Source organism: Panthera leo, chromosome A3 (genome assembly GCF_018350215.1).
Source record: "Panthera leo isolate Ple1 chromosome A3, P.leo_Ple1_pat1.1, whole genome shotgun sequence".
In the NCBI taxonomy this organism is placed as follows: domain Eukaryota; kingdom Metazoa; phylum Chordata; class Mammalia; order Carnivora; family Felidae; genus Panthera; species Panthera leo.
The window spans coordinates 4,139,607-4,164,452 of NC_056681.1; the positions used below are offsets into that span (position 1 = coordinate 4,139,607).

General features: G+C 49.1%; 1 protein-coding gene across 8 annotated transcripts in view; it reads right to left on the reverse strand.

Annotated features, from left to right (window-relative positions):
- Positions 1-24,846, reverse strand: part of ZNF831 (zinc finger protein 831) — a 125,661-nt gene that overhangs the window by 51,920 nt on the left and 48,895 nt on the right. For 7 of the 8 annotated variants that reach the window (XR_006200333.1, XM_042930526.1, XM_042930525.1 and 4 more), the window contains one exon: positions 11,158-11,309. Coding sequence is in view for 6 of the 8 variants with exons in the window: in XM_042930526.1 (XP_042786460.1) it covers positions 11,158-11,309 (152 nt within the window). In the remaining 2 variants the exon portion in view is untranslated. Of the gene's footprint in view, positions 1-5,917; positions 6,118-11,157; positions 11,310-24,846 lie in introns of all 8 variants that reach the window. The other variant, XR_006200334.1, reaches the window with a different exon arrangement.

Genomic DNA, 24,846 nt, shown 5'->3' on the forward strand with positions numbered 1-24,846 from the left:
TCTCGCTCCAGCCGGCCTTGTCAGAGTCCCTCATTTGGAAGCTTAATCATATCAGCGAGCTTACCGCATTGCATTTGTAATGACTTGTTTACCAGTCTGTGCCGGCTCCCTCTGCCAGACTGGGCTCTCCCTAAGGACAAGGGCCGCGTCATGCTATCTGCCTCTCTTCCTGCTCCCACACACTGCCTGGCACAGAGCAGGCCCCTGTAATCGCATGTGAACCCGAGGCTGCGTGACTCTAACCTATGCCACAAAGGTGTCTCCGTTCACCAGTCCCTAAGCTCCCCAAGAAGAGGGCACACGGCATCGCCTGCCTCTCCCCTCTCCAGGGGCACACGGGGGCTCCACTGCTCACAAACATACCCCGCGCTGCGTTAAACCATGAGTGAGATGGTATGATTCGGACGTCTGTAGAGTTTACCTGCCTTGCCCTCTCTTCTCTGGAGGAACCAGCTCCCCTTCACCCTTAGCTGCCCTGGCAAAGGAGGCCCTGCCCATCCCTCTGCACAAGGACAGGTGAATGATCCACACCTGAATCCCCAGTGATCGGTTCAGGAGACACAGGGCCCCAACCAGGCCAGCAAGATTCGGTCTGGGGACTCGGGCCGGGAGTGAGGCAGAGAACGTGGACAGGCCGGGCAGGGCCCAGAGGAGCCGATGCTGATGACCCAGAGAAAAGAGGGGCCGAGTGATGGAGAGAAACCGCGTCCTGATGGCAACGGCGGTACCTATGGACCCAGCCAGGCCTGCGGCCATTGTCTTACGTGACATGATGTTTTTGTCCAGGCCAGTTTCAACTGGGTCCCTTTTCCCTACATGCAGAGTCCTTCCTACAACCGAACGTGGAGAGAGCATGGAGGTCCGGTGGCCACATTTCAGAATAAGACAGCCGTGGTGCTGTCCGGGGATAACAGAAGCTTGCAAAGAGGAACTCTGCCACTATATTGGCAGGTGCAGCTCTGTGAGCCTTCTCATTTTATCCTGGGAGTCTGGTCTGTGGCCCAAATCCCACACCAAGCCAGAAAGGGCCGAGAAATCCGTCTCTCGGGCTCCTGTTTATAATGCAGCGCAAAGACGCTGCTCGGCCTCTCACCAAAGCCTCACATATTACTGTTTGCTCTCTTGAGCTCCCCGGCGGCCTGAGCTTTCTGGGAGGCAGCTGAGTAACGCTTAGGGCCCAGCAGCCTGCAAATCAATTAATCTCTTCTGCAAATTGCTAACCGGGTCTAATGAATTGGCGAGGCACAGAGGAAGTCCTGCGTGGCTCTGTGTCCTTTGCAGTGACAGAGCTCTCTTGGAGCAGACTGAGACGTCATGCCTTGACTGAGGAACAGATCTATTAATATTTGGAGAGAACATCAAATTGTACCCGGTGGACTTAAAGTTGAGTCAAGAGAAACTCACTTCTCTGTGATTTAAAACAAAAACAAAGACAGTCTTCTCATCCCTCCATGTTTTTCCCCATTGGATAAGGCCAGCCTTCCGTGTGGTCTGTCTGGGCAAGGCCCCCCCCACCCCCCGTCCCCCCAGTCCCCAGTGGGCTGCCGGGTGGGGTGGGAAGGCCATGCTGTCCACGGGCACCGGAGGCAGCATCTTTTATGCATCCGAGGCACTTTTTTAAAACTTGGAGAAGGTCAAGAAAAGAAGACAAACTCTAAAATGCTACAGGTGGGAATGTAAACTGGGAAGCAGCCCGGAAAGATCAAAAATGTGCCACGTGGCCCCCAGAGGCCCAGGGATTCCTCTTCTCAGCTCTCCCTAGAGAAACGCTCGGCTCGGGCTGAGGAACTAGGGACAGCACGTCCCAGGGGAGTGACGCAACAGTGAAATGCTGACCGTGCCAGACTCCCCCTGATTAGAGCGGCTCCGTAACTCTGAGTGCTCCCACCCAGAGAGGCTCTATCCCCATCTGCAAGGTTGAGATAGGTCTCTCTGGATTTACTAACAGTGTGGAAAGCTATGGAATGTGGCCGAGTAAAACAAGCAAGTTGCACAACGAGATACGCATGTGGCCGTTATGTCAACCACGCACACAGGCACACGCACGCCCAACGGTCTGGCAGATTCCCTCGGAACAGCCGTTTCATCCGCGGCGGAACTGGCAACGGGGGTGGTGGCCACAGTGCACACCAGCCTTTTCCACCACACTTTTTATGTGTTAAAGGAAGCATCAGACACATAACCAAAAACTAATAGTTCACTATTTCGTACCTCTAGGTGGAACATCGATTTTCCCCAGCTCTTTTTAAACACAAACGTGCCCAGCCCGTCTCCAGGGCCTTCCAGTCTGTTGTGTCCCAGTGTCCACTCCATCTGCCACAATCCTTGCTCCGCTCTGTGCCTGGAGCGATCTTTTTAGCACCCCCAGGGGACGGTCTCCCCACTGCCCTCCTCCCTGCACCCAAATCCTTCAGCAGCGCCCCATCTCCCTTGGAAGCAAGATCAAGCCCCTTCCCCAATGTCTGCAAAGCCCCGAAGAGTGCCCGGCCTCTCGCTGCACCTGGGCTCAGGGCCTTTCTCACCACCCCTTTCCTCGGCAGGTCGCGTGCCACAGCAGCTTCCGCGTCGCTGTCTGGGAGTCTCAGAAATGGAGTGTGAGGCTGCCCGGGAGGCCTCTGGCAACCCCTGTCCCCTACCCCCCAACGAGGAGGAGAAGGTAGAGGCTTCAAGGAAGGTCTGTGTAGGTGGGTCATCCCATGGCCTCTGCAGCCAACTCTGTCGAATGCAGAGTTTAAGTCTATACAAGTCAAGGCCTTGTAAAAGTTAAAGAAACACTAGACTAGGATGACACGAGTGGATGTTGGTGGGGGGGGGGGGGGGGGTCCTTCCCTTTGTCAAGAAAAGGGCATTGCAGCCCACAAAGTCCCAGGGAGGGGCGACTCACAGCTTGGAGACAAGTAAAACTGAATCACACAGTGAGAGAGCGGTGCCCTTATAATCTCTCTGACCAAGGAAGGAAGAAAGTCTCAACCGGGTGCTAATGTATTTCTAATGCCCCTCAAGACGTCACGGTCTCTTTCCAGCAGAGGGGCTCTTCCCAGGGCTCGTGGCCTTCTGCCCACAGCAGGCTGGAGCCGGGCTCTATTTACCATGACACATTAGTGTTTTCATTCTGCAGTGCTCTCTCAACGGCATACGATGTTGGCTTCCCAACGGTTTCTCTTCAAAAGGAACGTATTTGTGTTTCTTCTGAGTTTCAAGGACAACAAGAGCAAACGTTCACAGGGGTGATGTACAGACGTGACGTTTCTGAAGGTGGCACATGAGTTCTGAGACTTTAGGAGACACTGTTGACCACCAGCTTCACCATCCGGGCGGCCTTCCGCAGAAGGAGCCCCTTTTCACTAGTTTGCTGGAGGGATTAAAAGTGGCCGGGCCTCCGACGCTGAACGTGCCTTCTGGGTTTTCTCACTGGGATGGTTTCTGAAGTCTCGGTGTGAAACGCGGCCCCGAACTTCACCGTGCTTACGGCCATAGGCATGCTGGCTGCAGGAAACTGCAAAACCATAAACACCATGTAGTTCTTAGAGCTCAATAAAACATCTCCCTCCATCGATGTGACTTGGGATGTGTCACCCGGGCACAGGGCCACGCTCAGCTCCTCTTCGGTGTCCCAATTTTAGCCTGTGTTCCGGCAGGAGCAGCACCACTGCCAACACGCCCAGCAAAACCCAAAGAATTACCCTCAACCACATCAGCGTTCTCCATTCCAGCCCACAAAGTGCATTTCTCAGGAAATCTGCAAGAGCACTCGATAGCACGGGATGCTCTGATGTACCCCAGCTTCGGAGGAAACAGAACGGGTCTCAGTTAATGGAGCAGGCCCTCTGAACACAAAGGAGTCCAACAATAAATAATAATAACAAAGGCTGATATGTCGGCGGCTAGAGAGAAAGGGATGTGCATATAAACACAGAAACAGGGCGAACCTAATTATGAGATTCGTTTCTGCAACCCAGGGGCAGGAAGTGTGATATTAGAACAGTAATAGGGTGGCAGGCTCATGGGTTTTAAGCTCCCAGAGACTCCAAAGTCCCACTTGAGATGCAAACAGAATTCAATGATGTTGTGTTCGTCTCCACTGCAACCCCCCACCCCCCGCCCCGCTTCGCCAATTCTGAAAAGAAAAGTATTCATTTCAGGGCAGTGACCTCATCAGGAGAAACGTATCAGGAATTGTGTAACCACAACAAAAGAGAATCGGGAGCTGCTTTCACTCAGGTGGTGTCATCCATTCTGTAGGGACATGTGGGTTTTTCACCTGCTTTTTCTGATGGAAAAACAGCCTTCGAGTGCAAGCATGTGCACGCACCTGCAAAGCTTCTCTTCTTAAGTGAGACCCCAACGCGGGAGGCGAAGAGTAGAGAAGCCATTCTTGTGACAGGGGTCGGTGGCGAACCTCCCCCTACACGAGAAGAGATGGTCTCTTGCTGTCCTACACCATCGGGTTCACGGTGGCACGGAGTAACTGCCCCTCCCTAAGTCCCGAGCTGGCACCAGACAAAGGACACCACCCTCCGCCCCCACAGCAGGGCCCCGTCACACATTTCACCTACGCTCAGGATTGTGAAACACTGCTCCCCACACCGCCCAGAAGGCACAACGCCAGGATCTTAATCCCCACCACGACAAACCGACCCATGAAGATGTCATAGCGGTCTTAGAGGCTTAATGCTAAAACCAAACGGCGAACGCTGTGTGGCAAAGCAGGGACACCATATCCTCACCGGCTCCTTAGACAGCTGGCTGTTCATCTTCAAACAGCCCGTGCAGACAGCCTGCCTCTCTTCTCGCCTTCCTGGACCTCAGTGGTGCTCAAACACCTCGTGCGTGAGAACTTCTGCTCTGAGTTCCAGACAACAACACATTCTTGTAATTCATCTACAAAGTTTTCAAAGATAATTTTGACCACAGACTGTTTTGACCCAAGTGCTGGCTTTGGAAGTAAATCTCCCCGGTTAAGACTTAGTCCTATCTGTGGTGTCACAGAGGTTAAAAGACATCAAAGTGAACATCTTCAGGTTCAAAGTCACCATCCCTTCCTCTCCAGAGCTTTCATCTTGTACAAATGACGTGGCATCACACAGACAGATAATCCTTAAGGTTGAAGGCAGTGGTGCCACAAAACTGAGTCCAGCAAGGGTAGGGGAAGCTGGAAGTTGCTTTTTTAGATGAAAAGGTTTCTTTTATGAAGAAAATAACAAGTTTCCTTTGTTCCGCTTAGCTCACTGCCATCCAAACCAGACACCCTCTGGACTCTTCTGTTGTTGACGCCTCTCCAAAACACAATCAGACGTGAACTCTGCAGATTGCCTGCGCCTTCCTTCGTTCTCCAAGAAGTTTTGGGGGCTGATTTGGATCAACCTTTCAACGGGGCTGAGCCCCAAGGAGACCTCCTTCTGCTTGTTCGGTGGTTCGTTCAACAAACACCTACTAAGAACCCAACGCTACGTGAGGCACTGAGGCAAAGGCCGAGATGACCCATCAGCTTGGGAAACGGGGCCCCGATTAACTCCAGTCACTGCCACTGGGGAAAGATCACCTAAGATGAATTCATTCACCAAAGGGACGAAAACTTCATAGCAAATAGTGGGGAATTAAGGGCTTTGAGAATTTCTCTTGCAACCAAAAGCTATGAAGATAAGCTGATGAACCTACAAAGATAAAATAAAAATAAACCTTCAAGGTGAGGGGTTGTAACAGCAAACTGGGAGCTAACTGCTAAAATCAACTAAGGTTAATCAAGTGCTGATGGGGTCAGAGTACATTTTTACACAAAACTGTACAGCAGACCGATGGGCTAGTCTTGAGTTTACGTTTCCTCTCACAGGACGATCAAGAGGGCCTCCCCACCCCCCAAATGTTCTAGGGCTTCCTCCGTTTTCCCAAGGCCTTCTCTTCACTCCCTGGTATGTACCTCACTCTGTTGGAACTACCTCCTCGGTTTCCTCTTGCTCATTTGTCATCTAGTCAGATTCTGTCGGCGAGTTTCAACCAACCCAGTGGTCACTTCCATTGGCGTCATGAAAGGCTGCGTCCTGAGCGTGATGTGTGGTTTCACTTGGCAACCCATTCACGTTATATTGTGAAAATTCTTCTGAAGGGCAGGGATGAGAGCTAACGGTGAGGAGAGAGGGACAGAGAGAAAGTGGTGTTGACAAGGGGTCTAAGTTTATAAGCAATTTATTGGAGAAGGGTTTCATCCTGTGATAATGGTCGTCTCCCCAGGCAACCTCTGAACTGAGGCGTCCCATAAAGAAAGTTTGGATTACAAGGTCTTTCCTCAAGTAGATGTGCACTCTTCTTGGGATATTCGTGCAAATCCTTTCCATGAGGAGCCCTGAGTTTCTAAGATTAACCCCACCTAACATCACAGCTCCACCTTGATCCTGAAGTAAACGTGACTGAAGAAGTTCTCTGAGGAAAGCGTGAAACTCCTGCCCACTGACAGTCACGTTTAGCCGGGCTGTCTGGTAACCTGTTGCCACTTGGTATTTAAAAAGAAACTTCCAGCCTCCCCCGTCCCCTTGCTGGAAACCTGGATGGGACAGACCACTGAATTCAGGTTTCAAAAAAAGACTCCGTTCTCAGGAGGGTCTCAAAGACTCCAATCACTCTAAAAATTTATAAATTAGGTCTTTATCCTTCATAACTCCTCTGGCCTTCTGCTTGCAGATGACTTCACTGCCAAGCCATCTGTTAATTCCAGTGATTAGTACCAAGCTATCAGAATAGTTTACAGAGGAGGGAAATTAAGCATCCTTTAAAAAAATATTTTTCAAAAACATTCTCTTCCTCTCCTCTTCATAAGTTGTTGACAGGAAGATTCGCCAAAAATGAAGAAGAGGAAGAGTCAGTTACAGCATCTTATTTCAGCCCGTGGACACAAGTATTCTTGCCTACTTAATTTAAGAGGTTTCACTGATTCCAGTTGACCTACAAGGATCAGGACCAAAGATTTTCCCTACCTTTTAATTGGGAAATTCCGCCCCCCCCCCCCGCCCCAAAGACCCTTTCCAATTTCTTTGTTGGGTTTCATCAAGTCCCCCCAAGTTACAGCCCCTCAGGCACCCAAACTAGATGATTCTATCGCTGTCCCGCCACGGAAAACAGGTCCTCCTTCCCCCTGGACCCTGCAAAAACAAAAACCAAAACCACGTACACAGCTGCATGCATTCACGAGCACCACTGGTGCACACACACACGCACACACACGCACAGACATGGCGAGGTCAGCTCCCTCACTTAGAAGCCAGCCCTGATCTCTCCATGCGGGGCCTGCCAGGTCAAAGGATGGGAGAAAGCTATTTGTCCCTGGTGGACGACCTAGGCCCATCGTCAGGCTCCTATGAAGTCACGGTACTTTTCTTCAAACACCCAACACTCAGAGAGCCTGTCGCTCCTCTGTGAAATGCCGGTATGAGCAAGTGGTGGCAAAAAAATTCCCAAGCCCCTTTGATTTCCAGGAGGTATTGATTTTAGTGCACTCGCCACCCTCCAACTCAACGTTGTCCAGCACGACCTGTCCAGCCCACGCTTGCTGCTTTACCCAACCAGCCATCCCTGTTCACACTCTGACACTTCAATGAGGGACAGGGGGCGATTAATACTCCCTGGGCAAACGCTCAGCCCACATCCCGCAGACTCACACCTGCTCTTAACGGACATCCACCACATTCTTCCTAATTGCAGGGGAGGGAGCCCTCTGAAAACGGGCACCAGTGACCCAGGCCTCTGGCTCAATCCACTTCTCAAATAATAAACACGAAAGCATTTGTCACCACTCTGGGCTATCGCTGGGACATCATAATACCTCTGTGTGGGCTACGTCCCGGGGTGGGGGGGGTCTTAAATATGAATGGCCCCTCATTTCTTAGCTCCCCATTTAGACTTTGTTTCTGACGGTGTGTGTGTGTGTGTGTGTGTGTGTGTGTGTGTGTGTGTGTGTGCGCGCGCGCGCATGTGTGTTTACCCATCATTCATTGTGCCCCAGTTTGTTCTGAAGCTTTGGTATGAAAAGCTCACGCCGAGATAAGAAGTATACAGAAGTGGGATTTCTCCCAACATGGAGAGAGTCTCGAGATCCCCTCCGGGAGCCCATACGGATAGCAACAGACCCTTCCCCCCAGGATGAGAGAAGCTTTCAAAGGGAAGGAGGAGTAAAAGGGACAATGAAAGGTCAGACGCTTCCCAACTGGTGTCCCTGCTCACACTGGGGCCCCCAGGGTCACCATGAGCACGCTGGGTACGTGTGCAAATTAGGAGGAGGCACCCATTTCCGCTGGTGGACTATGACAGGGAGGGAGAGGGGAGCCGGGGCTCCCTGCTTTGGTCTGACAGCCCCACAGAGTGCAAGGCTGGGCAAACCGGGCAGCTGGACTGCTGGCCCTGCTGGCACAGTCCCCGCGGCCCTACACAGAGGGCCTGCCCGCGCCCTCCCCAGCCTGCCCCTGGGCTTCTCCCTAAAGAGGAGCCGATGGGTCCCCTGGCCCGACACACCCGTCCTGGTATTGAAGCCACTTGGAGCCGCTTGGACGACTGTTCCGCCAAGTGGGGAACAGGCCCGGCCGCTGGTGGGCTGCACGACTCCCTCTTCACGACTATGCGCCAGTTTGGTTTACAAAAGACCGTTCCTGCCTCAACTCTTCGCACACAATAAGAGCACAGTAGATGTGCGTCCCTCGACACCGAATGTCCACACGTGCCACTCCTTTTTTTTCACCTAGAAACACATTTTAAGGTCGCTTCCGTTGGCTCACAGACGGGGGGAGAATCGTAGAAGCCAAGCGGTTCAACGATGGCCCCCAAAATGGTACGTCCGAGCCCTAACTGCCCAACACGTGACTATGACCTGACTTGGACAGAGTCTTTGTGGGTATAATTAAATTGAGACTCTCAGAGTGAGATCACCCTGGATTTGGGAGCGGCCCTAAACCCCACAACAGGTATACTTACAGGGGGATGACACGGGCGGCGGGGGGGTGGGGAACCTGATCCACAGAAACGCAGGGGAGAAGCCCAGGTGTCGACAGAAGCAGAGGCTGGACAGACACAGCCAGGGGACGCCTGAGCCACCAGAAGCTGGAAGAGGCAGGAAGGCTCGTCCCCTCCAGCCTTTGGAGAGAGTGTGAGGCAACCGGCCTCCACAACCGTGAGAAAATTAATCTTTGTCGTTTTAAACCATCAAGTTTGTGGCGATTTTTTCAGGTGGTGCCCAAGTGAGGCACCGCCCCAGTGACCGTCTCCCGCCTCCCACCGGGGCCCGGCGCGCACTGGCCCATCTGGGCTGTCTACCCTCTCGGGAGTCTGCGTTCTTGCCCCCGAGCCCGTCCTCACCACCCGCCAGTCCAGAAAGCTTCTGTTCTACTCTCCCTACATCTGCGTTTCCGGACGAAACCCCTTGTCTCTCAAGAAAACTCCCCCAACGCTGACCTTGTCCTGTGCAGACAACGAAAACACCTATCACCGCATGCCCCACGCTCACTGGGCACTCAGCCCACGCCGGTTCTCACGGAGGTAGGCTTGTCGTGCCTGGCAGATAATGACAAGCGGCATTTATCAGCCGCCGTGGGAGCGGCACGGTGCCCAGTGGATCCTCGTGTGGAGCCACTGGGTAGGTAAAGCCTTCGTCGACGGCCTAGCTGTGCGGGCACAGACCCCCAGTGTGATCCGAGCGAAGGGCGAACAGCTAGTGTGTGTGTCGTCACCCGTCACCACGGCAGGGACCGCTGTCCTCTTCAGGGCAGCATGCGCGCACTGCTCAGCGGCATAAACGTGGCACCGGGTGTGAGTCTCCCGCGGCAGCCCGGTTTCGCCGTCTTTAAGGTGCTGGGAGACCGCTGGTGGGAACGTTCTGCAGTCTGGGATAACTGGCAGAGTTCCAGGGGGTTCTGGTGGGTTCTGCGGGGGGGGGTGGGGGGGGGGGGTGGAGTACCACACAACCAAATCCCTCCGGGCAGTTCCCCGGGCTGCATTGATGGAGGAGGAAAGTAATGGAGTTGGGGATGTGGACATCCACTGGAAGAAAGGGTAAAGCTGGGCAACCTGGGGCATTCCACCTACCGCCCCGCCCCCACCCCCTCCCACCCAGCCTTTCCCACCTGATTTTAACCCTTGATGTTCCATAGCAAAGACAATGTATTTCCTGGCCAACCGGTGGAACAAATACTTACCTCGATTTAAATTCTCACCAAGAAAAAAAAATAAATTCTCACCAAGAAACAAGCCACAAGGAACCCTTGTCCTGGCCTACGGGAGAGGACTTTGGGGTCTGGGGGGTGGGGAGGGGGGGTGGGGGGGAGGAGGGGAGCACGAAAGAGCCACCCGCCTGCAGGGGGCACTGGTGCTACACAAAGGTGGAGGGGGAGGTGCCCCAGCCAACTCTCCCCAGGGACCAAAACCTCAGCCATCAGACACAGCCCAGGGTCAGCCTTTGAGCCAAAGAGACAATAACCAGCCACAAAAGGATGGTAATTCAGTCACTGCTGGCCAGATGGGACCCTGCAACCTTTCCACAGACGACCTTCATTTTTCCCAGTCGACACCTTGCAAACAAGACTAAGGCCGGGCGCGTTATTGCTGGGGAGGGGGAGAGAGGAGGGGGAACGGAGGTCCAGAGAAGCCGAGTGATTTGCCCTGATTGCCCAGTGATTACGGCTTAAAATAGTCCTTTTTCCAGGAAGCACCGCCCATTAGTTCATCCTTGGTTTGTTTCTGGGCATGACGAGGCGCCTCTGACGGCTTGCGTGTGAGCAGCTCTCGTGCGTCGTCGCCGCTCATCTTTCTAGTTCACATGGCCGCGCAAGCCCCCCGTGGACCCACCGCAAAGAATCGAGTGGACTTCCGTCTCAAAGACGGGGTCCCCAAGAGTTCGGACTCACGTTTTCGAGGTCCCGGGAGAATCTGCACGCAGCGCAGGGCCCGGCACACCTGGCCAGCGCTGAAGGATGTGTGCCCACTTCTCAATATCTCAGTGTTCTCCCCGCTACTTTGGGGTCACGGTGACTACCCCCAGTTGTCACACTTGAGTCCTCACACCTTCAGGGCTCTCGAGGGCACAGCTGGCTGGCTGTTGCCCACCCTGCATCCCCAGCATCTGACGAGAGGCCTGGGCCCTTGCTGTGCCCAGTTGGGACTCACCTCCAAGGAGAACATTACCTGCCGTTTCTGAAGAAGGCTTCCTGGGGGTCCTGCGTGGGCCCAGGCCCTCGAGTGGGGGGAGGTGGCGGTCTTTCCTCAGCACCCTGGGTGGCCTGTGCAGTCCGCCTCCTCTCAGCTGAACGCGGCTCTGTAAGAAACCCCCTCTGCGCCTGTGGGACAGAGAAGCACACGTGTGGTGAACAGTCTTGAGACCGTGTGCCCGGAAGCCCACGCACAGACACTGATAAAGGCGACGCTCAGACAATGAACCCCAAGTCCCCGTGGGGCGCCTGGGAGAACACAAGGCCTCCACCTCTGAGCAGCCTGTCAGCTCGGAAACTCCTCGTCCTTCCTCCCACCGTCTCCCCCGCTATGACACGGGGCTAGATTGTTGTAGGGACTAAATGAGATAGTGCTTACGAAATTCTTTCCATGTGACTTAGCACAGAGCAAATGCTCAGCGAAGGTTAGCGGCTGTGTAATTAAACACCGAATCACATGGGCTTGACTGCCTAATAGGCAAGCTTCTCAATACAATTTCCTGCAATGACAGAAACGTTCTAGAATCCGCACTGACCAGTAGAGTGGCCACGCAGCACGGGCGGCTACTGAGCATTTGAAATGTAGTTAGTGTTTCTGAGGAACTCACGTTTACATTTTATTTCATTTTAATGAATTTAAATCACCACGTGTGGCAAACGGCTACTGCCTTGGACACTGTGGGCTCAGAGGGTCTACTTTGGAAACATGGGCATCGTAGACTTGCCATGCGGAGAAGCCCTTCCAGGGGTCTCATCCCCAGAAACAGTATTCACATCCCAGTGGGAGGACATGACAAGGGTTGAGAAAGAAAATACTAGGGCTTACACTTATTTGTATCTAGACTTTCTTGGATCTACAGCTGTATGCCCTTTTTAATATACATAATACATTAGTGGAGTAAAATGAACATGTAATTCCTAGGTAAACAATCGTGCATTTATTAGGCTACGCAACCAAAAGCAGACCAGCGAGCTGGTCCCGTGCCACCATTTTGCAGGCAAAAGAACCAAGACGCAGAGCAGCTGCCGTGTTGCCCTATGACACGCAAGACCGCGTAGCCAAGTGGGGCCAGACCCTTGACCCGGTGGCCCGCACCATTTCGCCCAGGCCGCCATCAGCGGTCAGCTCTTCGAAAAGACCTTCGCACTGCCTCTCCCTGCCCACTTAAGTAACAAGGACAGCCTCTCTTTTACAAGCCTCAGTTTACAAGAACCCTACTCCCAGACACTCTTCAGTCTGGGGCGAAGGTGAGGCGACCTGCTTGGCCATTTTCCTTTCTCATCTGTCTGAGCCGCTGCCAGCTTCCAGCTGCAATCCCCTAATCATCAGCGCCGCTCACAGAATTTTAAGTAAGATCTGCAGAATGCTGTATTCTCTTAGGAGCTGATTTTTATGGCACCAACAACGAGAAAGTGACTTTTTGTTCATCTTTCTGCAGTCTACGCGTTTGGGAGAGGCTCGGCTACCTCCCTGGCCTTGGACAGGAGCTGTCATCCCCCAGGGGGCCCTGCCTTGTTCTCTGAAGCAGTCGCCCCCGCTTGTCAAGACCACAGGCTCCTGGAAGAGCTATCTGAGCCAGGGTGGGGAGCTAATCACAAGCCCCAGGACCAGTCAGGGCTCCTGCTGGGCCCAGACAGAGAGTGATTTCAAAGTGTAGAGACAAAGGGAGGGAGGAGGGTGGGGCGATGCGGGAGAATTCTTCTCTGTGTGCTGTGGGTCACCTTTACCCCAAGCCAGTGGGTGACTGCCACAAGCCTGCAGACGTTAAGAAAGGCACAGTTTGAACTGCAGAGAGGTTTTGCTTTCGGAAAACGGCCTAGTGAGGGACTGCAGTCAATGAAAATAACTAGGAGACTGAAGAGTCCCAGCCCCTGAACCCAGCTCTCATTAAGGTGGAATCTGGGCCCCCTTTGGCCCTCATGGGACTGCCTTTGGAGCAGTATTTGATTTGGTCACGGTCACGGGTCTGCTTCTCCCGCCCCTGGGCTCTCTCAGAACGTTCTGTGTGCAGCCCCTCGTGGAGCGCCGTCCTCTGGGCACGGACACACCGGGTGTGGCGGGGGGGCAAGCCTGCACCATCACCCAGGCCTCCTGCAGTTTAGCGGATGCCACGAATGCCCGTCTCGACCGCCTCCCCCCACCGCTCCAGATGCTGGGGTGTTGGCTGCTGGTGACTCACATCTACCCCCTTCTCGAGAGGACTGCCCTTGGCTGACGGGAGCCATCTTGCCTAGAGAAACCTGGGAGAGCTTGCACACACCCCAGGAAGGGCCCCTGGCCACTGGCAGCTGCAGGGGGTGATAGCTCGGCCCCTGTGTCCCGTGGTGGCCACTCTCTAGGGCATTCCACACTCCAGAGCTCCCCGTGGGATCAGGCAGGACTGGACACTCAATGCCACACCCCGCTTAGTCCTTCCCTTGCCCTGGTCTGCTTCTCTCACTCCTGAGAGCCCTCCCTCCGCAAATCACCTGTCCAGGAATGCCCATCTCGGGCTCTGCTTCTAGGGAGCCCAACCCCAGACACATGATTCGCATGTTTCCCGTCTCCTCTAACCCCCATTTGCCTATTTTCCCCCCAGAGACGCTCACTCAGATACGTCTGACAAACATCCTTGGATACGTGAGGATCCTTACAAATACGTGGTGTCACTTTTGCGCGTGACATTGTCCCACAAAGCCATGCTTTTTCTGTGGTTTTACTCAAGGCTACCTTTTTACATCCTATCTAGGTTTCTGTATTTACGTCTAATTTGCTGTTAGCTGACCTGCAGAGTGGTTTACAGGGTTTTTAATAAGCTGCCACTTAAGGTCCAGATTTTAAATTGAATTCCTATATTCAGTGTACCCTCTGCCCTCTTGGTCTCTCCAGAGGTCTGCCTTCAAGAGCCACCATTACTGACACACGAGATCGGCACAACGTTTTTGTTTATAGGCCTCAAGGAAAACTCAGAAAAAAAAGCCTTCTTGCCCCGCATCCGCTCCAGCGGGGACACCGGTGCCTGGTTGGCCAAGGTCAAGAGCTCAGGGGACACCAGTTTTAACTAGAGTTCAGTGAGAAGCTCTCCAAAGGAGGCCGGGTGAGGTTTTTGAGGCCGGCTGAAAGCCACCGGCCACCCTGCCTCCTCCAACCACACCCTCCCCACCCCACACACACTCACTGCCCCTTTGATCAGCCAAGTCTGAGGGGCGGAAGGCGGGTCCGAGGAGAGGGTCTTACACGTTTATCCCGGGGGGTGGGGGGAACATGTGCTGTCATATCATCCCTTTCGTTTCATCCCACAGGGAACGAAGCAAAGCGACCGGAAGTGGAGGCAAGCAGACCTCAGTGGCCCGCTAAGCAGAACACCGTGGTCAAAGCTTCCGGGGCCTTGGTGACTGTGACACAGGGTCTCAGCCAGGTGTGGTGGCAGCCACCACACCTCGTTTGTGTCTCCACCTCACCTCAGAGACCGTGCCATCACTCCTGAGAGCCCTCCCTCGTTGACCAAGGAAACTCGGTCGGCACTGAAGTGAGCAGGCCCCCGCCTCGGACAAATAAACGCCCGCTTTACTAGGAAAAATGTCATTCTCGGCGTCCGGTTTTCTCTCTGCCCCGCACCTTTGATGACTCACATGTACCTTGGGGTCTGCAGTGCACGCCTCCCCCAGATGACCCCCAATGCCTTCCTCGCTCACGCCGACCCACTCGGGACTTGACAGCTCATTGTTCCGTTTGGCAGAAGCTTCACAGAACAAGCGTTTCGTGCTTCATACGGCACTGGCCACGGTTACAAATTAATCAATAAAATCCAATTCCATGGTCCAGCACTCGCTTTGGGCACGGCGGAGGCGCGGTCTGTGGGCACTCTGGATCTCTATGCCTCTGGTTAATGTCAGGGCAATTAGGCATCCAAGTACGAACTTGCTACATTTTTCCATTTCCACTCTGAAAACAGATCCTGCATTTTCTAATCTCTGTCCTTTAGCTCATGGACTTTCCTTAATGAAAACAACCTCTTCCATTACAGTGTGGTATTTGAAGTAGGGAACAAACAAAGAGACAAATGACATCTAATGGAGGACCCAGAGATGAACTGCAGGTAGGAGTGGGAAGTTAAAATACAGCAAATAGGTGAGAAAAAAAAGGGGGGGGGAATCAATCCGGAGGTCTGAAAGCTTTTTATATAAAGGTCCAGATAGTAAATATTTTAGATTTTGCCGACCACATACCATCTCACCACATATTCTTTACATATGTAACCTTTTAAAAACGTAAAAACCACGTCTAGCTCTCAAGGGCATACAAAAACAGGTCAAAAGTCGAGTTTGACCCATGGTCCATAGTTCTCTATATGGACAAAAGTAAAAATAAATCCTTCCTTACATTGATATGTATATAGAGAGAACACAGGGGAATATATTTCTGTGTTTGTGCTCATCTTGAGAGCATTTGCCAAACAAACCAGGTGAGCTTGATCTTGTGTTTTTATTTTTTAATTTTTTTTTTAACACTTATTTATTTTTGGGACAGAGAGAGACAGTGCACGAACGGGGGAGGGGCAGAGAGAGAGGGAGAGACAGAATCCGAAGCAGGCTCCAGGCTCCAGCCCAGAGCCCGACGCGGGGCTCGAACTCATGGACCGTGAGATTGTGACCTGAGCTGAAGTCGGACGCTTAACCGACTGAGCCACCCAGGCACCCCTTGATCTTGGTTTTTATGGTCTGGGGAAGGGGGGCGGTAGAGGGAGCAGGATTCAAACCCAAACCCAGAACCTACCCTGGGGACCCTAGAGGCACCCAACGTCTGTACTCCTGCAAAAACTGAGACCTCAGAGGGCCGTACCCTTGATACAAGGGTGAATTAGAAATAAACACTCTATCCCCACCACCTTCCCCGGGGGACACTGAAAAACTCCACTCTTATCACTAAGTGACTAAGTGAAGGGGGCAAAAGTCTCTTCCGTTAATTTTATAACAATAAGACAATCTTTTCATGGGTTTGCAATCTGAATTCACAGTACACATGACACAAAAAAGCCTAAAACTAAGAATTTTACTTAAAGTAGTGCCCAGTACATGCCTTCAGGCACCTAGTGGGTGGATGGGTGGGGGGGCATTACTGGAGAAACCTACCTCCAACCCAAGTCCCAAAGTTCCAGAAATCTCAGCTCACCATCAAAAATCCAAAAACAAATAAGGAAATAAGTTCCTGCAAGTGAGAATTAATACCTAAAACAGAGTCAGACGTGCCACAACTTTCTATGCTGGCATTATCAGATGTAAAAAATTAAGTGTGTTTTTAGAAAAGGTTGAAAATAAGAGCAAAGATTATAGAATTTAAAAAAAAAAAACTAAAATTCATATGGAACCATAAGAGACTCCAAATAACCAGAGCAATCTTGAGCAAGAACAAAAGAACAGGCAGCATCACACTTACTGGCTTTAAAATATATTACAAAGCTACAGTCATAAAAATATCATGGCACTGGCATAAAAATGGATACATCAACTAATGGAACATAACAGAATGCAATAAAGAGCCCAGAAATAAACCCACACGTCTATTGTAAGCTGATTTTCAACAAAAGCAGCAAGAACATACAATGGGAAAATGAGTCTCTTCACAAAATAGGGCCAGGAAAACTGGATGTCCACATGCAAAACAGTGAAATTGGACCCTTACTTTATATCATATACAAAAATCCAATCAAAATGGTTTAAAGACTTAAACTGCAACTGTAACACTCTTAAAAGAAAAACAAAGGGGGAAATCTTGATATTGGCCTTGGCAATGATTTCTTGGATGTGATATCAAAGGCAACAAAAACAAAAATCACCAGCTGGGACCACATCAAACTAAAAAGCTTCTGCACAGCAAAGAAAACCATCAACAAAATGAAAAGGCAACCTACAGAATGGGAGAAAATATTTGCAAACCATATATTTGAGAAGAGGTTAATACCCAAAATATATAAGGAACTTCTGCAACTCAATGGCAAAAAAAAAAAAAAAAAAAAAAAAAATGCCCAACTTAAAAAAAACAGGTAAACAGCCTGTTATGTATGTCAACCACAGCCTGGGTGACTCAGTCAGTTAAGCTCAGGTCATGATCTCACAGCTCATGAGTTCAAGCCCTGTGTCGTGCTGTATGCTGACAGCTCAGAACCTGGAACCTGCTTTTGGATGCTGTGTCTCCCTCTCTTTCTGCCCCTCCCCCACTTGCACTCTGTGTGTTTCTCTCTCTCAAAAATAAATAAACATTAAAAAAACTTTTTTAAAATGGGTAAAATGAGTAGACCTTTCTCCATAGAAAATCTAGAAATGTCAGAAGACATATGAAAAGGTGCTCAATATCACTGATCATCAGGGAAATGCAGATCAAAACCACAATGAAAGACCACCTCACACCTGCTAAGATGTCTATTATCAAAAAAAATAATAAAAATAAAAGATAGTAAGTATTGACAAGGATGTGGAGAAAAATGAATCCTTGTACTATGTTGGCGGGAGTTAGTACATCCACCATGGAGAGCAGTACAGAGGTTCCTCAAAAAATTAATACTAGACCTACCCCATGACCCAGCAATCACACTCTTGGGTATATACCCAAACAAACTGAAATGAGGACCTCAGAGAGGTAACTGCACACGTCTGTTCACTGCAGTACTGTTTACAACAGCCAAGATATGGAACCACGCCAAATGTCCATCAATGGATGAATGGATAAAGGTGTGGGATACACAATGGAATACTCCTCAGCCTTAAAGAAACAAGGAAGTCTTGCCATTTGCTGCAACACGGATGAACCTGAAAGATGCTACGCAAAGTAACGTAAGCCAGATACAGAAGAATAAACAGTGCATGACCCCAAGTATCTCAGAAATCTAACACAGCCAAACTGATCAAAACAGAAAGGAGAGTGCTGGCTGCCAGGGATTGGAGGGAGGGGGAATCAAGGAGGTGCTGATCAAAGGGTAACACAGTTTCACTGTGTGAAAGATGAATGAATCCTAGGGAACTACCATATGCCACAGGGCACATAGTCAACAGTGCTGGATTATGTACTTAAAAATTTAAGAAGGTAGATCGTATGTCAATGTTCTTACCCCCCCCAAAAAGGAAAGAAACTTCTAGAAATTACAGATAAGTTAAAGACATCATATGTGGGCATGGTTTCAGGGTGTACACTTAACCTTCAAACTCATCAACATGTATACATTAAATATGTCAAGCTTTTACATATGTCAATCATAGCTCAGTAAAGAAAAGACTAGAGAGCAAGAGACTATAAAAAACGATCAAGCAGGTCTGAAAAATAATTAAGTGGAACTTCTTGGAAATAAAGCATAATATACACTAACAATTAAATTCAACACTCGACAGATCAGTAAAAGTTGGGGGGCAGGGGGACAATTAACAGGCTGTTGCAACAGTCCAGGGGCTTTTTCTTCTGACCAAGATGGTTTAACAGCAGCGAGATTTATCCTCCCAAAAAAACAAAACAAAACAAAACAAAACAAAAAAAACAGGCAAATGAATAAAACAATGGTTTTCGAGACATGAGTCAAGTAATGAAGGCAGCATCCCCTGAGAGCAGAGAAACAAATGAGGCGAACTTTGTAACTGCTCAGCTTACTGGCGAAGAAATTTACCAGGTTCAGCACCATCTGCTGAAAAGACTGTACTTTCCTCCCTGAATTGCCTTTGAACCTTTGCTGAAAATCAATTGACCAAATACATGGGGCCTATTTCTATACTCTCTAACCCATTCCATTGATCTATTTGTCCACTATGATGCAAATACCATTCTGCCTTGGATATCTTAGCTTCACAGTGAGTCTTCAAGTCAGGCGGTGTAGTGGTGACAGTGTTGTGCTGCCTCAAAACAGACAGACGAACACACAGTACTGAAACAATTACACGTCCACGTGCAAAGATAAGAGATTTCCCCTGTCACATGACACAGAAGAATTAGGTGAAAATGGGCGGCAGACTTGAGTGTTAAACCTAAAAGCAGAAAACATTAGAAGAAAACGTAGGAGAAAAACATGGATTAGGCAAAGATTTTTGTAGCGATGACACCAAAAGCATAATCCAGAAAGAATGGTAGGTGGACTTCATCAAAATTAAAAATATATGCTCTTCGAGAGACACTGTTCAGAGAGTTAAAAAAAAAAAAGGGGGGGGGTGCGCTTGGGTGGCTCAGTCGATTTTAAGTGTCTGACCTCAGCTCAGGTCATGATCTCACAGTTTGTGAGTTCGAGCCCCACATCGGGCTCTGTGCTAACAGCACGGAGCCTGGAGCCTGCTTCCCGATTCTGTGTCTCCTCCTCTCTCTACCCCTCCCAGGCTCGTGCTCTGTCTCTCAATAATAAATAAATGTCAAAAAAAATTAAAAAAAAAAAAAAAAAAAAAACAAGGCACAGACTGGAAGAAAATATTTACAAGTCACATATCTGATGCAGGACTTACAACCAGAATATGTAAAGAATTCTCAAAACTCAACAATAAGAAAACAACCCATTTTTATGATGGCCAAAGGACTCGGACAGATACTTCACCGAAGAAGAAACATGGAAGACAAGCCCGTGAAAAGATGCTTGATGTCTTAGTCAGGAGGGAAGTGCAAATTCCAGCTTGTGAGACGCCGCCACGCATCTAGTAAAACGACTGAAGTGAAAAACAGGGCCACACGAAGGGTCGGCAAGGCCGTGGAAAGACGGGAAGTTTCACGTGGCTAGTGAGGGCGTGAAATAACGCGGCCGCTTCGGAAAATGTTTTGGCAGCTTACCATGAATCACACATCTCCCATATGAGCTAGACAGTCCACTCTTCGATATCACTCAAGGGCATGTAAAGTGTACATCCATACAGGTAAGAGTCTGTTCCTTTGACTTTTTTCTTCTTTGTTTGTTCATTTCAGGTGTGGGGGGGGGAGTGATGGTGAAACAGGTGCAGGGGATAAAGAGCACTCTTACCCTGATGAGCACTGAGTAACCTATAAAGTGGGGAACCAGTAGATTGTATACCTGAAACTAATATAACACGGTGTTAATTATACTTGAACAACAAAAATAACCAGTTCAAAATTTTAAAAAACGAAATATATATCCACAAAGACCTGCGTATGGGTATTTATAGTTTTTATGTGTCACAGCCTCAAACTGAAACAAACCATGAATGTCTACCGACAATGAAATGTATCAATTGTGACATATCCACTGGATGGCTTAGTACTTAGCGATAAGAAGGAACGAATTGATACACATGACGTGGATGAACCTCAAAATCATCGTGCTGAGTGAAAAAAAAGTCAGCCCCCCCACCCCACCCCCACACACAAAAAAGAGCACATATTGTGTGATTCCGTTCCTATAAAATTTTAGAAGAAGGGAACTACTCCATGGTTCCAGAAAGCACATCAAGGGCTGTCTGGGGAGGGGAGGATGGCCGGAGGGAAGACGCATGGAAATTTGAGGGATTTTTGATACATTCATTATTCTGATTGTGTTGTTGGGTTTCACAGGTGTATACACACACCAAAACTTACCAAATTTTACACTTTAAATATGCGTAACATTGAAATTCAATATACCTTAATAGAGCTTAAAAAAATAACTTAGGGGGTTGAGAAAATTCATAAAATTTTAAAGACAGCATCTAGATTTTCACACAGAAAGACAAGGTTGTTGAAAACAGAGGTTAAGACACGTAAAAGAGAAGATCTAAGATACGTTATTTCAGGGTTCCAGAAAGAGAAGACAGAGAACAGGGTAGAGACAATGTTTGAAGAATGAAGGCAGAGAATTTTCTAGGTAGACATCAATCCACAAATCACAAAAGCCCAAGGGACTCCTAATGGAATAAATAATAGTAACATATACCTTTATACATCAAAGTAAAACAATGGAACACCAAAAATTAAAAGAAGATCTTAAAAGTAGCCGGAGATAAGAGACCAGAGAGGAGTACACGAATAGCTGACTTCTCCGTCACAAAATGGAAGCCAAAAGACAGTGCGGTGAGAGCTCTGATGTACGAAGAGCAAATGACCGTCAACCTAAGGTTGTACACCCAGAAAAAACAGTTTTCAACAAGGATGAAATACATGTACTTTCAGATTAATGAGAACTGAGATTCTTCTGCTCTAAAGGAAGTTTTCAGAAATATGTTTCAGACAGAAGAACGGTCCCAGAAGATCTGACATGTGAGAAAGAATGAAGGGGCAAGACATTTGCAATTATGTGGGTAAAACATATATAAATGGGCTTTTAAAAGACAGAAAATAGATGTGGGAAAATATCTGCAGTGTGTGTAATGGCAAAACACACGTACAAACCTAGGATATATACAGAATCCTACAAAGTCTGGATGCGCAAAGCATAAAAGCAAGCTAATAACAAACATCAGTAGGAATATGGGAGCAGAGCCAACCTTCACTTACACCTGGAGGAAATGTAAATTAACACACCCACTCTGGAGAGTGATTCAGTGATAACGTGTGAAGTTGAAAATGTGATTACCTTATAACCCAACAATTCCACTTTGGAGTGTATTCTTGGAAAACTTCTTGCATTGTGCTTAAGGAGGCATGCATACACATTCATTCGCTGCAAAGTTAGCAAAAAAAAAAAAAAAAAAAAAAAAAAAAAAAAAAAAAAAAAAATATATATATATATATATATATATATATATATATATTTGGAAACCATTTAAATGCCCACAAATAGGGGAACGGACAATAAAATGCGTCATACTCATGCAAGGGAGCACACTATAGCACTTACAATGAATGAATTTGGTCCAACATGGCTGGATCTTCAAAAAGACAACACTGAGTTATAAAGCAAACTGAAGAATGATAAATTCGGTATGATGTTTATACACACCCCCAAGGGGCGCTTGGGTGGCTCAGTCAGTTAAGCATCTGACTTCAGCTCAGGTCATGGTCTTGTAGTTCATGAGTTCGAGCCCCGGGTCGGGCTCTGGGCTGACGGCTCAGTCTGGAGCCTGCTTCCGATTCTGTGTCTCCCTCTCTCTCTGCCCCTCCCCCGCTCATGCGCTGTCTCTGTCTCAGAAATAAATAAACATTAAAAAAAATTTTTTAAATAAACATTAAAAAAATATAAAGACACAAAACAATCACATGTATTATTAGTGTATACACCGATTTGTAAAATATGAAGACACAGATCGAAACAATCAGTGCCAAATATGTAAACCTACAAAATTATCTTGTTTCGTTTCATTTTACACAATATATAGTATACAAACTAATATTTTATTTTTCAGAGGCTCAGAAACAAATATGACAAAATATTAATATTTGTTAATTCTGGGCCATTACCTAGCAGTCTGTTATATATTTTTCTGAACTTTTCTGCATTTTCAAATGTTTTCAAAAAAAAAAAAAAAAAGGAGTAAAAGAGAATAGATACTCTGCGACACGAATTCCACCATTTGCTGTGACCTAGGGCCAATGGGGAATCCCTGCTACAGTGTTTCGTTTTCTGGTGAAACGTAAGACAACTGAAGTAAAATGGGAGTGTGAATGAGAAAACAGACCCCTTTCCTGAGAACCCGTGAGCGGACGAACGACAGAGACGTTCGCGTACACCCACGTACGTGAGCGGGTAGACACGTACGTCCACGGATGCATACGTGCATATATACGGTCATACACATGTGGCTGGACAGACAGATGGACAGGTGGACGGTGTGGAATAATGACCCCTCCCTAAAAGACGCCCATATGCTAATCCCCAGAGCTGTGAGTAGGTTACCTTCCATGGTAAAAGGGACTTTGTGAATGTGATTAAGGGCACAGACCCCATGATGACGAGGACGTCCTGGATTAGCCAGGTAAACCCAGCCTAACCACGTGAGTCCTTAAAAATGAAAGAGAGGCAGAAGGTCAGAGAAATGAAGCTGGACAGGAAGGAGCAGGTGCCTGAAGGGTGAAAAGGGACCCAGCCCGCCCTTGCCGGTTCAGGACACACACGAGGGGCCACCAGCCACGGAGCAAAATTCTGCCAACAACGCAAATGAGTAGGAAGCCCATTCTCCACGGGAGCCTCCAGAAGGAACGCGGCCCTGCTGGCACCTTGATCTTGTCAGGTGACCCCTTAATGAGCTCTGACCTACAGAACTTTGAAATAATACACTGGGGTTGTTTATAAACGCATCTACGTTAAACTGGTGGTTTGCTATAGCAGCAACAGAGACGGTAGCCAGGTAGGTGGGTAGGCAGACAGCCCAAGCAACCCTTCATCAAATTAGCTTTTCGTTTGGTTATCTGCAAAGTAAGTGTATGCAAATCCTATGTTACTATTAACTTCTGTTACAAATTCGCCCTAAGTTACTATGTGAGAGACGGACAGATTTCAATACATTGAAGACAAAACACGAGCTCTGTGCGTGGCTTCCAGAACAGTGAGCTGAAGCACCTCTAGGCACCACCTTTCAGCATTTTCCCCACACCAGCACCGAGAGCGAGCGCCGATCCGGGTCTCTGAAGCTGGACCAAATAGGAGAGAGAAGCAGCACATTTCTCCAAAAAGCTCTATCATCTAACGATGCCACCCACCACCAGAAAATGGATTGAGTTTGACACCTTATGCGAGTCAAACGAATTGGTCATCTCCTTGATCAGATCTTTGCAGGCCAAGTGCCATTGAATCAGTGGCTTCATAAGAAACTTGCCTTTAGAAGGAACTTTCTTAGAAGGCGAGCATCATATTCCCCTCCGAACACCTCCCCAGACATGCGTGTCCTTCACTAAGAGGACCATTCGTCATGAATGATCTGATGCAACGCACTGGGTCAGAAAAGTCAACTGGTTTCAACTCTAATTCCATTAGCTGGGTGAGCCGGGGAAAGCTGGGCCTGGCAGACACAGCCTGGGGTGATCCTGTAGGTCATGCCTTTGTGTAATCCTCTCCTCTTGAGGATTTGCTGATGCAATTAAAGTTTCCAATCAAAAGGCAGATTATCCTGGGTGGGCCTGACCTAATCAGGCAAGCCCTTCAGAAGCTCTGGAAGTCAGAGACAAGGCAGCAGAGGCACATTCTGTCTCCACTGCTGGTCTTTAAGAAACAAGCTACCACAAGGGGCACCTGGGTGGCTGAGCCAGCTAAGCATCTCTTAGTTTCAGCTCAGGTCATGATCTCACGGTTTGTGAGTTCGAGCCCCGAGTCGGGCTCTGTGCTGACAGTGTGGAGCCTGCTTGGGATTCTCTCTCTCCCTCTCTCTCTGCCCCTCCCCCACTCACACGGTGTCTCTCTCAGACAAATAAACAAACTTTAAAAAAAAAAAAAAAGCAGCAGGAAGCTACCATGAATTCTATGCCTCAAAAAAACGAATTCTGCCAACAGACTGTGAAGGCAATGAAACCAGATGACGGGAGGGGGGACCACTGAAGTACAGAGGTCGAGGAGGTCCCACTGTGATAGCGAGGTTTTCCCGGGGCGGGGGGGGGGGGGGGGGGGGGAGCCAGCTATGTGAACAGCCACAGGTGAGCTCTGCAGGAGGAGGTGGGGAGGGGGGGGTCTGCAAGTGCCAAGCCCCGAAGCTGACATGAACTCAGGACAGTTGTAAGCCAAAAAAGGCACGAATGACAAATGAATCACGGTTGCCCAATAAATGCTCAATGGACATAAAAATTTCAGTGGCCCCATTCTCACTTCAC